A 17,029-nucleotide genomic window follows, 5' to 3' on the forward strand; every position below is an offset into this window, starting at 1 on the left:
AAATGCTTTAATCATTGCATGCGAGATTTATTATTAGTCCAACGTGAATATGCGTTTAGCTATATCATCAATTAGCCAATCAACTGCGTTTAGCAGTTTTTCCCCAGTTACGGCACTAACTCCCACAACAAGCCAATGATGAGTGGTTATATTGTCCAACTGTAACACCTGTATGGAAATAACAATCAAGTCAATATTTGTGTTAATGTTAAATTATTTTACCTCTTTAATTTCATTTGCACTCAAAGCTCCAGGTAAATCTTGTTTATTTGCCAAAACTAACAATGTTGCTCCAGCAAGCCTTTCTTCCTGCAATAATATCTCCAGCTCTTGTTTACAAGTCTCCAGACGCATTCTATCGGCACTATCTACGACCCACACTAGGCCGTCAGTACATTCAAAATAGTTGCGCCAGTAAGATCGTAATGACTTTTGTCCACCAACATCCCACATATTTAATGTATAACCATTGTGTTCTAATGTTTTTATGTTGAATCCTAGTGTTGGTGAAATTGTATTGATAGGTTCTCCGTTAAAACGTTTTAGAATAGTGGTCTTTCCGGCATTATCTAAGCCCCTTAAAAAACACAACAATTAAGATTGATGTAATTGTTGCTACATAATAAATAAAATAATTTTCAATTCGAATTCAAATTCAAAACGATATCATTAGTTCTAACATTTTTTGCGGGTGCCACTGAAAGGAAACAAATTGGGACACCTCCTACCATTTGCTTTTGGTTAGTTAATAGACCAAGTGATAGAATTAGTGACTATTGATAACAATTAGAGTACACTCAATGAAATTTGTTAATAAACCAGAAACCATAGTTTATATGCTATTTTCCTTAATTTGCAAATTTAGAGGAATCTTCGGACCACAAATAGGTGTACCGAATATGGTATTGGTCCATGTTTTGGTAGATACAGACCGATCCCCCGATTTGTCTTCTTGGCCTTCTAGAAACCGCCATTGTTAGAGGTGTTTTTTTAGGTCTGTATCGGTCCATGATTTGGCATTGCCTTCATATACACCAATCTCCCGATTTGACTTCTACCAGAAACCCAATTTTTATCCAATCTTCCTGTAATAGTAAATCTAATAGTACTTTAGGGCGAAAAATATAAGTTGATGCACTGCATATATAGTTTCCGGAGCAACAACTGTTTTTTCTTTTAGTTTTCGCAAAATCGACCCAAAAACGAGATCCTCAATGGAAACGCATTGCAGACTTTCGGCTGGGTTTTGAGACTCTCCTACATTTTGTGTTCCAAATCGAAAATTCTATGCCTTTGGTAAATCTTACAACTTATAAGAAAGTAAGATTTAAACTTAGATGAACACAAAACTCACTTGAATCTAATGAGTCACCAACCGCTGTTGTTTACTTGTCTATTTTTAATTACAATTTAAGCTACATGTTACACTTACAACAAAAGTATTCTCATTTCTTTTTCCTTTTGTCTCATTTTCTTCAGTACTGTCAAAAACCCCATTTTTCGATGCACAATTTAAAAATAAAAATAACTAAGCAGATTTGTTTACATATGCAGGGCTTCCACTAATTCGTAACAGACGATAAATAATAAGAGATGTGATGCAGGCGAAGATATGGATGATTTCATTGAGTTCGAATTAACGCGTGATTGCATTGAAATTGACTATGACGGAAATGAAGAGTTCCAAGCAGACTTTATTTCTGAAGATGGGCAAATTTCACCCGACCAAATAAAAATAAATTCTATTCTACTTCAAAAGCTTCACGAATACGTCTGGCCAATAGTGTTGGGAAAGTAACGAGCATTTGATTGCAAGTACTCGTTACTGACTAATCTTTTGAGTACTCGTTACAGTTAAATGAGTACTCAATATCTACAATACAATCCCAATAAACACAAACGTTTGAAAAATGCTAAAATTCAACTGTTTTTCAAACAATTAGGGAATATTTATAATATTCGATCATTACAGAACTTACTGGAATTTTCGTTTGCCTCGAGACGAACGAAACGTCAAAAATCACTCGTTGATATCTCGAGAACTAGAGTCTGTTGAATCACAATTGTTTCGGTGGTCGATAGTAAATCATAAAGGATGAGTCCATGGCAAAGTTGGAGGATTTGTAGCAAATATATATAAAGTTATTTTAGTTTCACTCTAGACGAACGATTCGTCGCGGGACGATTTTGAGTTTCATGAACAGGCAGTTATTTTTTGCTACAAGAACAATGTTTTTATTATTTTACACATTATATATCCAACACGACCATAAAAAAGTTCACAGGATCAAATAGAAATTCCCATAACCATTCAATTGGTTACGATAACCAATGCCGATAAATTTGGTTTTATGTCGTATAAAATTGTTGAGCTAACCACCAGCATGGGAATCAACAAATGGTTGGTACAACCATTGAATAGTTTATCCCAATAAATTGAATAGTTTATCCCATAGAATAGAATTTGGCTTAAGGTAAGTATCGCACCGATTTATAAAAAAGGAATATTACAAAAGTTTCCATAAAGTTTGCAGGCTTCATACACCAACCAACACAAATACTTTTATTGTATTAAGCACATAAAATTCTAGAACTACTTCAGAGATCTGTATTTATATCTAGAGACTTAAGGAGGACATTTCTGGTAAGTATAAGTCTATGAATTATAATTTTATATTTATAAAAACTGTAATATGTACGTACATGCATAATATATGAAAATTGAATTATATAATCTCAATATAATCTGCCCTTTTCATTTAATATTGGAATTTGGTAAGTATATCTAACAATTGGTCAGGGTAACAATAAATAACATCGTGGGAGGTTGCACCAACAAACCATATAAATAACAACCAATTTCTCATATCCGAAACGAATGCTTTCGTTCGACTAGGATTCCCAAAACAGCTGAATAATAATAAAATAATTATCCCAAAACAGCTGGCAAATAATTCGGTTGAGGCAACGAATTTGAATTTGTTTTCTAGGTGTAGTTAGTAGATATGGAAAAGGATAGATTATCCATCCATTGGTTTTTGAAAGATTTGTGGAAAATTTCACTTGTCGATGAGACACCATATTTTTTCATCGATCAGCTTCTGAATGCTTCCAAAAATGTGTCATCCAAAGATATTAGTTTTCTGCAAATAAATATGCGTTTAGAGACTTCTTTAACTTTTCATTCCATTTTAACTTACCAAATAATATAATTTCAAATAAATGTTACCGCTTTCAAGGTACCACATTTAGGATTTATGGAGGATGCATCCTTAGTTCATATATCCGTTCAGATTTAGAAATTTGTCAATAGTTTCTAAGTTTCTTCCTGCCACAAATGATGAACCAAAATCGAAGGATTTGGTATCAGAGGAAGGTTAAAAATTCGCTTTAAAAACAAAGACGATGATGATCAATTCAATGATGTTCTTTCCGCTCTGAAAAGTTGTTCCACATCTAGATATTTTTAATTTTATATTTATATTTAAGCCATTTAAAATTGTTCATTAATATGCAGGCAATTTGAAATAAAATACTCATTTTACTCATACATATAAAATAGATACACATACATAATACATGTAAGTAAACAAAACAAATACTATCAAATAAAAAAAATTCGAACCTGCAAAAGGCGGTCAAACAAAAATTTACGCCTTTCAAAGTTGTTACGCCGTTTATCAGTGATGCCAACTCCCGAAATGCAAAAAGCACCAAAAATATATTATTAACTGTTGGGAAAGAAAATATTATTAAAAATTATACAAATGGTCTTTTTTGAATTTTTTATTAAAGTAACGAGTAGTAACGAGTACTCAATTCAAAAGTAACGAGTAGTAACGAGTAGTCAAAAGTAATCAAAATTTCCAACATTACTGGCCAAACCTATGATCTTCACCTCCGTGAAGTTAGCGACGTCGCTAATTTTCGATAACAACAAAATTTGTCTGTTCACAGGGTGACACAGAGACGGCAAAAACTGAAAAAGTACCTTTTTTATCAACTGTTCGGGGCTAGAATTTCAATGGAGAACGAGATTCCTGGACAAAAATATAGGAAAACTGTCCAATTACTAATTCTTAGGAAATTCTAAACATGTAGACTGATTCTTTAGCTACAATTTAAGGTATGACTCATTGTCCAAATGACTTAGTTTGCTTCAGAAATCAATGATTTCTATCTGCAACTCGAAGTTTAGGACACTAAATCCGGCCTGGAGGTCACATACTAAAAACCTAGAAAATTTAAACGAAGGAACACGATAGCTGACATCAATACGAACATTTTGAGGTATCACACATGTTCCAAATCAGCTCGGTTCCCAGTCAAATTCCAGATTTCAGTGTTGAAACTGGTGGTCAGGACACTAACCAACGCCTGGTGTCCACATATTAAAAACCTAGAAAATTTGGACAAAGGAACATGAAAGCTGACATCAATACGAACATTTTGAGGTATAACACATGTTCAGAATCAGCTCGGTTCCTTGTCAAATTCCAGATTTCAATTCCATCAACTGGAGGGCAGGACAAAAAACCCCAGCGACGGCTGACTTGCTGTACATTTTTTGAAAGGAAAACCTCTCCAAATGTTAGGAAATGATATTGGGCATAAGGACACTAAATCCAGCCTAGTGTCCACATTTTAAAAACCTAGAAAATTTGGACAAAGGAACATGATAGCTGACATCAATACGAACATTTTGAGGTATAACTTATGTTCCAAATCAGCTCGGTTCCTAGTCAAATTCTAGATTTCAATGTTGAAAGTGGTGGTCAGGACACTAACCAACGCATGGTGTCCACATATTAAAAACCTAGAAAATTTGGACAAAGGAACATGAAAGCTGACATCAATACGAACATTTTGAGCTATCACACATGTTCAGATTCAGCTCGGTTCCTTGTCAAATTCCAGATTTCAATTCCATCAACTGGAGGGCAGGACAAAAAACCCCAGCGACGGCTGACTTGCTGTACATTTTTTGAAAAGAAAACCTCTCCAAATGTTATAAAATCATATTGGGCATAATTTTCATAAAAAAAAATTCAAAAAACTTGTTCCGGGGTTCACCCATTGAAGGTTTCCATCGGAATTAGGTGACCAGGACACTAAATCCAGCCTAGTGTCCACATATTAAAAACCTAGAAAATTTGGATAAAGGAACATGATAGCTGACATCAATACGAACATTTTGAGGTATAACTTATGTTCCAAATCAGCTCGGTTCCTAGTCAAATTCTAGATTTCAATGTTGAAAGTGGTGGTCAGGACACTAACCAACGCATGGTGTCCACATATTAAAAACCTAGAAAATTTGGACAAAGGAACATGATAGCTGACATTAATATGAACATTTTGAGGTATGACACATGTTCCAAATCAGCTCGGTTCCTTGTCAAATTCCAGATTTCAATTCCATCAACTGGAGGGCAGGACAAAAAACCCCAGCGACGGAAGACTTGCCGTGCAGTTTTTAGAAGGGAACCTACTCCAAATGATGGAGAATGAGGTTGGGTATAATTTTGAGTCACACGTTTGATAAAGGACTTGTTCCTAAGAATTCTGTTCTAATATTTTCATCTGGAATTTGATGACCACGAAACCAAATGCAGGCTGGACATCACAACAAAAAGAAAGATCGCAACTTGGCACTGAAACAAAATGAAATCTCTAACAAATTACTAACAAATGAAATATATAGCATTAATTGTTTTTGTTGCAAGGTTTTGATTTTCACATTGAGTGCACATTGAGAATTTTTCCAAATTTAAAGTTTCAATTATTTTCATTAAAAATGCATTCATGAAGAAAACGTGGTAACAATGAAAATCGAGTGCGTTGGCAACGCAATTGTTTAATTTCAAAAAATAGTAATGCAAATGGGAACTGGAAAAAAAGTAAGAGTTTTTCTTGCCCGCTACGAATATCAAAGTATTCCTCGGTCATGGCGTGGTGGTTCAAATGTACTTATGGCGCCAAGATGTGTATTGGCATTGTAAATTGAGAAGGAAGTAAACAAGTATTCATTTAGAAATATGAGAGCGGTATGTATTTATTGAAAAATAAATTGGATGTGTGAATGTTATTAACGTAGCCACTATTACTTATAAAGTTTTAGATGAAGCTGATTATATGTTGGATATGGGTTTTGAACCTCATTCGAAAGATATAATTGGATATACGGCCCTATAAACAAACCGTAGTGAAAAGTGTCACTTGGCCGCCAGGAGTTCGATGTTTGACAGGTGTGTGAATCATTGGATTTGGCAGCCACTCAAATAGAGGTAGAGCAAAATATCAAAATCGCTTAAGAAGATGAAAAACTCTATTAGAGATCAACATAAGGGTCGGTGTATATAGTGGGTTTATATAATTATATGGACCGTGGGATCTACAGTGTTGTTCAAAATATTTGTATCCACACATATTATATTTAAAAAAATGTTATGTTCCAAACATAATATGTTCTAACATATTAACATATATGTCGCAAATATGTTATGCTAGTTTATGAACATTATATGGTTGCAGTTAAAAATAAGGTGCTAAAAATTTGAGTTCCAAACATAAATTTTTTCACCGAAACATATGAAAAAAGTTTTTTCCTCCGTGTAGCATCACGCATAATGATTGGTTTTTTTTTATTGATTTTCAATAACTTCCAAGAAGCGGAAAATTTTCAATTAACAGTTTAATAAAATTAAAAAATATTTGTAAATAAAAATAATTGAAAAATTTCTTCGGAAATAATTTGTTTCTATATACATGCTAGATTCAAAAAATTCTCGCTGAAATTCAAAGAAGAATTGAACTGTATACTGCGATAAATCATCTGTAAATCTGCATTTACAGATTTATTTTAGATTTTAGCGGTTAAACTCGATTTTAATACTCACCTTTAAATTTTTAATAATTGGTTTTTTTAGAGAAAGTGCGTTTTGATTTTAGTTTAGGATATCTATATATATAAGTCGCATAAATTGTATTTCTATCAATATGTAGTACAAAATGGGCCTTAAATGATAAACAAAAATTGAATTGAATTGATATAAAAATTAAAAAAATAAATTTATAATTACAAAGGCATAAAAAAAGTAAATGTGAAAACAAACTTGTTTTCAGCTTGAAAACTGAACATATATGACATATTTTTCCGACGCCATTTTTATGAATGAAATCTCGTGTGGCATCACTCGTAATAATGAAACATATGGCATCGCCAAAAATGTCCTGGTTCCCAATTTAAAAAACTGATCAGTTGATGTCGTTCTTTGATGTCGAAAAAACATACCAAAAAAACTACAAAGGTGAGATTTTATTTTAAGCAAATATATGGCCAAGTTTTGAATTAAATCTTTTTTTTAGAAAACTGTAAGAATTCCTTTGGAAATTGATATAAAATTTATATACAACAATAGAAATAATCCGCCACGACAAAATAATAATGCGCCACGAAGGAAAATCAGAAGGCGACAAGCGCAACAAACTGGGAGATTAAGCTGGTGAACAAATCACGACATCTGTACCAAATATAACCAACAATGCGGCTTCGGACCCACAAATGGTTCCACCACCATCAACGGAGATGAATAATTAAAATTTGTATCCTATGTTTTTACGTTTACGTGTTTTCTTAGTTTTACCTTTTTTCCTTTATGTTTATAATAATGAATTGTTCCTTATTTGCACATCTATGAGAAGCTTTTCATCCTAGCTGTCATTACTTTGTAAATTGTTTGCAATACCCCCGCGGTCTCTTCACCAGGTAGACGAAGTCCTTTAGAGATCCTCGCTCTAATCTTTGTAACCTCTGTCTGTAGTTGATTTGGGCGTATCAAATCTGGATTTACTTTCCCATGGTTGATGTCCATTAACAAGCCCATTACTCTCCTTCGCACATGCTCTACTTCCGTTAGCAAAATGTCGAGCTGCCCTGTCACCATGAAAAAATTCATCGCTTCCCTGTATGGGATAAAATCTGAATTAAGCATTTCGCTTATGGTATGAACTTTCCCATGAAGCTCTTTAAATTGACCATTGATTTCTTCCGTCGTCTTTTTCAATACGTTGAGAGTCGACTCAACAACTGATGTTTGCTTCTCTGTCAAATACTTCAAATTGTGCTGATTTTCGAGCAAATTTTTCATGTTATTCTCAATGCTTTCCCGATCGTCAACATCCATAATCCCAAACAGTATATGGTAGAACGATCCGATAAACTCTAATGGAGAACGCCTTTTTCGCTGCCTTTCCTTATGAGAGAATAGTAAGTGATTTTCATCTATCACTTTCAGCCTGTTACTCATAACGTCCAGCTGTTCTTCGCACTGACGTTCAAATGAATTCAATCGAGCACATAGAGTTTTGCATTTTCCTATACTTTCTTCCAAATGAGCCACCGTTACAAAATATCCGTGCAAATCAAAGTACGTCACCAGATTCCAAGATGATGTAATACGTTTAATCGTACCAACTTTGTCCATATATAGCATAGTTCCATTTCCTAGCTCCTTTACAATAGCTCCAGAAACCGGTATTGTCATAGTTCGATAAGTACACGCCACCATCACCATCGCCAACCACAATATTGCCACCAGGTTTACTTTTTTATCTGGTGCTCTATGGTAATATTTACTCATATATGATTGTGACACATGCATCTCAGTTTTATCGTCACTGTTTGTCATCACATCCAATGGACATAATTTTTGAACCGGTCTTTTCAACATGCCATTCTGCGTCTTGACTGTCACCACTCTGACCTTCTCATCTCTGCCTTCATGCACTTCAACCACATTTCCTAAAGGCCACTTTCCAGGAGCAGTATTTTCATCCTTCACGATTACCACCTGTCCAACTTTGATGTTTGGTAAAGGTTTCTTCCATTTCACCCTTTGTTGCAGGCTACTCAAATAGTCATTACGCCACTGCTTCCAAAAATCATTCCGCATTCGCTTAACAAACTTCCATCTGTCTAAGGAGCCAAGCTTTTCATCAGAACACCTTTCTGGAATATCCAATGTCCCGGTGTCAATAGAAAATGTCCCGGTGTCAATAGTTCACTGTGATCTATAGTGACTGGACACAATGGACGGGAATTCAAAACTGCTTCTATGCGATAAAAACGTCGACATTTCTTCATATGTCAGCTTTGCTTCTCCAATTACTCGCCTAAGGTGATGCTTGACCGACTTCACTGCCGCCTCCCACATTCCTCCGAAGTGAGGAGCTCCCGGGGGTATAAAATGCCACTGCACCCGTTCTGATGCTAAGTCATGCGCCACATTGGAGTTTTGTTGAACGGCCTTAATAAACTCCTTATCCAACTTGCGTGCGGTCCCGACAAAATTTGTGCCATTATCCGAATTTATGTGGCAACTCTTTCCTCTTCTGCTGAAGAACCGCCGCAGAGCAGCTAAAAATGCATCTGACGTGAGATCGCTGACTGCCTCCAAATGCACCGCTTTTGTTGTCATGCAAACGAAAACGGCAATGTATCCCTTATGGGTTCGTTGACCTCTTCCTCTAGATCTCTTCATCTGGATTGGCCCGGCATAATCTACTCCCGTGTGGTCAAATGGATATGACACACACACTCTACTATGCGGTAGATTTCCCATCAACTGCGATGTGACCTCTCGTCGGTATCGTACTCATTTAACACAGGACCTCACAGTTTTTTTAAGCGCATTCTTCGCACCAATCATCCAATATTTACTTCGCAGCATATTTTCCATCAACTTGATTCCACCATGCAGCGTTTCTTTATGTATTTCCTTGATGATACGACGTTTTCTGGCATAGTTAATTGAAGCATTCTCCAACCGACCTCCAACTCTCAATATCCCTGCTGCATCAACCCTGCCAGCATTTCAATGTTCCATTTCATCCTCATCGCTATCACAGACTCGTAAATGACACTGCAACAATCGCCAACTGTGATAGTATTTTGCCATCACTATTCGCATGAAAGTATTTTGCCATCACTATTGTTACAACAGCCATTTTATATTTTGTGAAACACCAAGCGCAACTGGCTTATTATAATTTATTTCAATGAAAAAGAAAATAAAGTGCTGAAAATATAGTTATTACGCTTAAAATTGTGAAAAGTAAATTGGTGAATAATTTTTGACTTTCCAAATGGAATAAAGTGATAGTTTTTCAAATATTTTTCCAGACACGCTGCCTCCATTGGGAATAAAAGTACTGGCTGATAGACGCTACAACATTTAACTTACAACTTGTAACTCAACATCAATCTCTTATTAATGCATAAAAATGTGTTAAATGTGATGTGATAGCCGTATAAATGTTATATTCATGAGAATTTATAAATGTTTCATAAAATTAATAAACATCTAAACAATCGTGTTTTACTTGACCACAATGATTCTTTTACAACTATCTTAAAATGCACTTTGTCTGATTGTTTGAAGGGGCTCTCATTGGCGTCCTTCTAAATGTATCCAGAAGGGCTCCTAATAATTGCACTCATGCGATACTTTTTTGTAGTAACTTGGCGTGGTACAACTTCTCAATAGTGACGGCGCTTTTCCGAGGAGTTTTGGATATCGTATACGACTGTTTTCGACATAGTGGGGATTCTCTGAAGCGCCCCCAAATTCAAAAAATGTTGGCAGGGAATGGACGGATTTAACGAACATATTCTGCTCTTCGTTGGAATTTCTCTTCCATTCCTTAAACAAGATATTTCTTCTTCAAATAGCTCTTCTTGAACAGCCGTTAATATTACTTGTTCTGCTTTCTCCAAGTCATTTACTGCCAAGCCAATATATCTATCTCGCTCCTTTTTAGTCTTCCTTATAAATTTTTGTACATATGCTACAATCCTTACAATCTTTTTGTAGCAGGAAATTCTGGCTATAAGTTTAATAATCATGTTGTCCTCTCTCTTGACAGATGTAGTAGCACCAGTAAATTGTTGCTCTTTCATTGTCGGCCAATTCCTCCGATCTTGTAGCCAATGTGGTCCATTCCACCACAACTCAAATGATTTAAGTTGCTCTGGTCTCAATCACCTTGATGCAGCATCTGCTGGATTCTCTTTTGATCGCACATGACCCCATCTTGCTGTAGAGACTGCATCGTTGATTTCCTCAACTCGAGTTCTTACAAACTTGTCCTTAACTTTGACAGAATTTGTAATCCACGATAGGACAATTGTCGAGTCACTCCATAGATATACCTGCATTTCTCGACTCATCACTTTCTTGACACTATGTAGCAATTTGGCCAAGAGATGAGCTGCACAGAGTTCCAATTTTGGTAACGTCTTTCTGTTTTTTATCGGATTGACTTTCGACTTCGCTGCCAACAGTGAAATCTTGTTCGCTGCTCTGACATAAATTACTGCTGCAAACGCCTTTTCCGATGCATCTGCAAAGCCGTGTACCTCTATTTCCATTGATGATGAAGTCGATAACCACCGGGGAATCCGTACTTCTCCAATTGCCGGCAGCGTCTTAATGATAGCATCCCATTCCTTCACCATCTTTTCATCCAACTGGGCATCCCATAATATATCCATTACCCATAGTCTCTGGATGAACAGCTTCGCAAGAATGGTTATTGGAGCAGGCCATCCTAACGGATCATAGATTCTGGCCAACATAGAGAGTGCCTTCCGCTTTGTAAGCCTTTCGCCTTCCTCACTCTGAAAGTAAAAAGCAAAATTATCGGAATGAGGATCCCATTGGACCCCCAAAGTCTTCATAGTTTCGCCTTCTTCGATCCTGATGTAGTGATTGTTTCTCACATCTGGAATTGCCTGCAGTATCTTCTTATCATTGGACATCCATTTTCGCAATTTAAACCCAAATTTATTCAATTGCTGGCTGATGCCTTTTTGCATATAACTGCACTCTTCCGCCGAATCAGCTCCTGTCATCAAGTCATCCATGTAGAAATCGTTTTGGATGACCCCTTGCAGCTTCGAATCATCGCAACATTCTCCAATTTCAAACAACGCCCTTTTAGCAAAGAACGGAGCACATGCTGTTCCATACGTTACAGTTGTCAATATATACTCTTCTACCGGCCTCTTTGGATTTTCGCGCCACAATATTGTTTGGTATTCTTGGTCTTCTTTATTTACCAAAATTTGCCGATACATTTTTTCCACATCAGCAACAATTACCACTTTCCAAAGCCTCCATTCTAATAATATTTGAAATATATCATGTTGTAGTTTAGGACCGACCTCCAGCACATCATTTAGACTTCTCCCAATAAACACAAACGTTTGAAAAATGCTAAATTTCAACAATTTTTCAAACATTTTTTCAAAAGATTAGGGTAATATTCAAGTTGAGAAATTGTTGAGAAAATCGCGTTCTCAACAAAAAAACAGACATTACCCTCAACAGTGAAATTCAACACATTAGCAATAATATCTCAAGTGTTATCCTCAAATTGAAATGCATCGCTACTCAATAATTTGTCAAACAATTTTCGATGCGAGTCAAATTCAAAATTAACATCGTTGCAAATACTTTTCAACCTAAATTTGTATGAATGATATCCCCACTTCAAATTGAAAGTCAAAGCCAAAATTCTATGAATTTTGTATAATTTATTCATTTTCATCAAAATAAAATATATAATAATACACTACACTGCATAATACACTACAATACCAATTGATAAATAATAATCTTATTAAACATATCAACAAATAAGAACAAAAAAAAAAAAACAAACAACAAAACTTTAAATATCTTAAACATTATTAGTAACACTTTTTCATTGATAATTCGATTTCCTTCTTTTTGGTGTCATAAAACAGCATTAAAATTTATTAACATGGGGGCAATTTGAAATTAGGAACGTACTGGACCGCGTGTTAGAATTGATTTCCAGCAGAAGGAATTCACAAAATATCCATTTTAAACTGATAAAAACATATGAATTAAACTGACGATGTGATGCACATTTTCATCCAGAAGTTGTTGATTTCAACAATTTTTTGTTTTTAACAATTTTAATTGGTTGCACTTGTAATGTTTCTGGAAACTTTTTCTTGTCGATAAGCCACTCATTTTTCATTGGTCAGCTTCTTAATGTTTGCAAGAATGTAGCATCCAAAGATTTTAGTTTTCTGCAAAGAGATTTAAATTTAGTGACTTCTCTAAAGTGTTGATTTAATTTTTCATATTGACGTACCAATTATTATAAACTATTTGAAGCAGTTCAAGTTAATTGTCCACCATTTTTCATCGGCCAGCTTTTTAATGTTTTCAAGAACGTAGAATCCATAATTTTAGTTTTCTGCAAAGAGATATACATTTAGTGACTTCCTTAAAGTTTTATTTCATTTCTTATTTTCACTTACCTATTTTTATAAACTATTTGGTTATTTGTCTAAAATTTTCCATTTTTTTTTAATTTCTTGCAATTGACCACGAACTTCGTTGCACAAATAAGTATTGAAAACCACATGGTGTTTTCGTTGCATTTTAGGGTAGTGTTTTGTCAAAGTTTTCTCATATTATCTTCAACACCTTTTCAAAGATTTTGTCAACATTTTGGCAAATTGGAAGTAATACGCAAACAATTTGAAGATGTATTGAAGATGAGCTATTTCAAGTCAAGTTGAATTTATGTTAAAAATTATATTTACCCTCAAACTGAAAAGTTGTTGCATTTGAAAAACGCTCATCCTGTGTTTATTGGGCTGCCATTCGACGTTCTGGCCGAAGCATCAAACACCACACGAACTTTTGTAGTGAGGTGATCTTGTCTCAAGACTGCTTGATGCGGCATGTAGTATTTAGCGCTCTTATCCTTTTCAGCTTTTCTCATATGCCCCATTTCGACATACTCTTTCATGAACTTAAGATATTCTTCTTTCAACATTCCATCTCTTATAAATCTTTTCTCCAGATTTAGCAAACGAGCTAGAGCCATTTTTCTCGACTCACCCAAGTTTGCTTCGGTCTTGAATGGCAACCGCACTACAAATCTGTTGTCTTCATTTAAATACGTTGTCGTAGTAAACAACTGCTCACATTTATCCTTTTGAAATTCATCATCATGTATCACCTCCTCCATCTCCCAAAACCGCTCCAATTCCGTTGTTACCGTCATCACCACATTTCCAGACTCACGTCCTTTAACGCTGCCGCATATTATCAGGCCAAGCGAAGTTTCTTGACCAGACAACGACCCAATTTTTACCACTCCACTTTGAATTATTTGGTGGTATAAGTCTGCGCCAATTAATAAGTCGATCCGATCTGACTTATAGAATAATGGATCCGCTAGACAATAGTTTCTCCATGTTTCCAATTCAATGTCCAAATTGTTGTCTGGTTGAGCTGAAGATAGCGTCGATAACACAATCGCCTCGATCGTATGAACCGCGTCACTCTGGAACCGTGGCTTTATCTCAATTTGTACAGTAGCTTTAGATCTTCCTACTGTTGTATTGCCAAGACCAACCAAATCAGTTAATACTTTCTTCCTTGGTTATCTTAATATCTGTGCTGCTTCCTCTGATATTGAAGTACGCTGAGAGCCTTGGTCAATTAGGGCTCTCATTAAAATTTGCTCGCCACAAGCCGATTTTACGCGTACCTGCGCTGTTACCAATAGCGTTACTGCGTTACCTTCCACTGTTAATTGTGTTCTGGAATTGGTTTTCGATGGCCCCGGTTTTGAGCTTTCTACATTATGCAGCGTAGTATGATGCTTTCCACCGCATTTTTCGCATTTATTATAAAATTTAAAACATTTTTTTTCTGCTCGATGGCCCAAGCAAATTTTGCAGATCTTAATTTTTCGGTCCATGTACATCTCTCCGCTACTTGCAGTTTATTAAACTGCCTGCAATCTATTACCTTATGTCCACTGATATTGCAATAAGCACACCCTCGCTGTGTTGTGTTGAATGCATTGATGTGCTTTTGATTTTGATTAACTTCCTTTTTGTTGTTTACCGCTTCCAAAGCCAGATATTGCTGTTCCAAAAACGCCATAACATCCTCCAGCTTCTGAACCTCTTTAGAAATTTGGACCCATTGTTCATATTTTAGCAGTCCATCCTTATCCAGCTTTCTAATGAGAATCCGCGCAATGAATGGATCGGCATCATCCACTGCCATTCCCATGTTGCCATGTCCAACAGTTGCTTTATGCTCTGAACAACTTGAATGTTTACACTTGCATGGTCAATAATTCTATCAAGCAGATTACCAAATAATAGCCTTCGATTACAGTATCTCTGCTCCAGGATAGACCACGCTGCACTGGAGATGCTGTATAAGACGCGCGGCATCACCTTTAACCACGCTTTTCAGCCGATAAAATTTTTCGACTTTCGATAAACTTCTGTTGCCATCCACCAACTGCTTAAATATATCCTGGAACGAGTTCCAATCAAATATATGGCCGCTAAATGTGGGTACTTTCAACTCCTCCAGTCGAGTTGAAGTCGAAGGCATCACCTCATTCCTCATATCTGCTAGCCGCTCCTCAATCTCCAGCACAATTTCATCGTATTTGCAGCGGATTTCATAGTATTTTTCCTCGCTGGAGTCATCGTTCACATCCTCGTCTACCATATCTTCTTGAATAGCTGCCAGCTCATTAATTTCGTCATCCAATCTGTTCCAATACATCGTTAACACTTCTTTTGTTGCTACTGGTAACCTGTATTTAACTGTTTCCAGCCTTCTTTCCAGCGCCCTGCCCTTTTGCTGGAATACTTTTCTTAATTTTGTTTGCGAGGCCAAGGGTTCTGCGGTCGCAGATTTCTCATTACTTTTATGAGATTCTTCCTTTTCCTTTCTGGCCAATGATAGCCTATCTTCGTGTACTATCACCTTTTCCGGAGCTCCTCTACTACCGCCTGCTGCCTTTTTCACCGTCGCTTCTGCTTCAAATGCTGCAAGAATTTTGTCAATCTTGTTGATTGACTCCGATGCCAGCATTTTCTGCTCCTCAAACTCAGCTTCATTTGCACTTGGTGTTTTTTCCACCTCTTTACACAATTGTTGATAGATTTTAATGTTCTCTTCCATCCACTTTCTATGTTTTAGAATAGTGGAAAATTCCATTAAATCTACGTCGACATTGTTCGCCTTCACCGAGAGTCGATGAACGATGTTTTTTAACTTCTCCAAGAGAGAACCCGACTTTTGTCTCGTAAACGACATAATGAGTTTATAGTCCCCACAAACACTTAACAAATGTTCGATTGATTTTACCCGTTCTTCGCCCGTCAGCAAAGAATTACCAATCACTTTTCTTTTTTTCACTAAGTCGCGATCGACTTTACCCGTTCTCCGCCCGTTAGCAGAAAATTATCAATCACTTTTTAAGTATTTTCTTTTTCTCAAAAAACTACGACAATAAACCGTACCGATTTTCGAGGGACCTTTTCAACGATTCGAAGGGCCAAAATGTTTATGATTAACACACCCGAATGAAAATCATCCACACTATTTGAGTATTTGTAAGTTACTAATTTATTATGAAAAATATCAATCCTTATATACTACTTAGAACTACGTACAAACTAACATAAGATAAACAGAGAACTAGCAATAACGATGATTAGAAGCAAGTTCATAAAAAGGTCATAAAACATCTGCAACCATAATGAATCGGGCATGTGTATACACGCATGCGTACCATTAGTTATTTATCATAAAACATCGTGTGTGGGAAAACCCACACATGTGGTACACACATGTTACTAACTACCTAACACTCTGTTCTTATATATATATATATATATATATATATATATATATATATATATATATATATATATATATATATATATATATATATATATATATATATATATATATATATATATATATATATATATATATATATATATATATATATTGGTGAATCTATTAGGTGGTCGAACAGCTCTTCCTGATCCAGTGAAGTATGTTTTATCTACCGGGTCTCCTACTTGATTACAATCATTATGATCAGTGCTTGCATATCGGGTATTGTCTCCCTGTTCTCCTCATCTGAGTGTTCCTCA

General features: G+C 35.8%; 2 protein-coding genes and 2 long non-coding RNA genes across 5 annotated transcripts; 1 reads left to right on the plus strand and 3 right to left on the minus strand.

Annotated features, from left to right (window-relative positions):
• Positions 1–3: 3 nt before the first annotated feature.
• Arl2 (ADP ribosylation factor-like 2) lies at positions 4–1,791 on the minus strand. 2 transcript variants are annotated; one of them, XM_075291351.1, is made up of 3 exons: positions 1,547–1,791; positions 223–577; positions 4–168 (listed from the first exon to the last, which is right to left on the minus strand). In XM_075291351.1, exons 1-3 carry the CDS (start codon positions 1,651–1,653, stop codon positions 34–36), a joined length of 597 nt encoding a protein of 198 aa, XP_075147466.1. In that variant the 5' UTR covers positions 1,654–1,791; the 3' UTR covers positions 4–33. The 2 variants fall into 2 exon arrangements, with proteins under 2 accessions (XP_075147466.1, XP_075147467.1); XM_075291352.1 differs by having other exon boundaries at positions 1,433–1,790.
• A 725-nt stretch (positions 1,792–2,516) lies between these two features.
• Positions 2,517–3,608, minus strand: LOC142221604 (uncharacterized). The gene is made up of 2 exons (XR_012718141.1): positions 3,201–3,608; positions 2,517–3,143 (listed from the first exon to the last, which is right to left on the minus strand). It is a non-coding gene; the product is annotated as an uncharacterized LOC142221604 (long non-coding RNA).
• Positions 3,609–7,213: 3,605 nt separating this feature from the next.
• On the plus strand, positions 7,214–7,697 carry LOC142240979 (uncharacterized). Its single transcript, XR_012723447.1, has 2 exons — positions 7,214–7,310; positions 7,369–7,697. It is a non-coding gene; the product is annotated as an uncharacterized LOC142240979 (long non-coding RNA).
• A 3,344-nt stretch (positions 7,698–11,041) lies between these two features.
• Positions 11,042–12,139, minus strand: LOC142230582 (uncharacterized). Its single transcript, XM_075301221.1, has one exon. The coding sequence runs from the start codon at positions 12,137–12,139 to the stop codon at positions 11,042–11,044; it is 1,098 nt and encodes a 365-aa protein (XP_075157336.1).
• Positions 12,140–17,029: the final 4,890 nt, after the last annotated feature.

This window comes from Haematobia irritans, chromosome 1 (assembly GCF_050003625.1).
Source record: "Haematobia irritans isolate KBUSLIRL chromosome 1, ASM5000362v1, whole genome shotgun sequence".
NCBI classification, from domain to species: Eukaryota; Metazoa; Arthropoda; class Insecta; order Diptera; family Muscidae; genus Haematobia; species Haematobia irritans.

Excerpts from the sequence above, each read along its gene's own strand:
- Arl2 (XM_075291351.1), bottom strand. The coding sequence starts at position 1,653 with ATGCAATCACGCGTTAATTCGAACTCAATGAAATCATCCATATCTTCG. Across the intron at positions 578-1,546 it reads TTAGTGGAAGCCCTGCATAT|GGGCTTAGATAATGCCGGAA; the intron begins GTAAACAAATCT and ends GTGTTTTTTAAG. Across the intron at positions 169-222 it reads GTGCAAATGAAATTAAAGAG|GTGTTACAGTTGGACAATAT; the intron begins GTAAAATAATTT and ends ATTTCCATACAG.
- LOC142230582 (XM_075301221.1), bottom strand. The coding sequence starts at position 12,139 with ATGTATCGGCAAATTTTGGTAAATAAAGAAGACCAAGAATACCAAACA.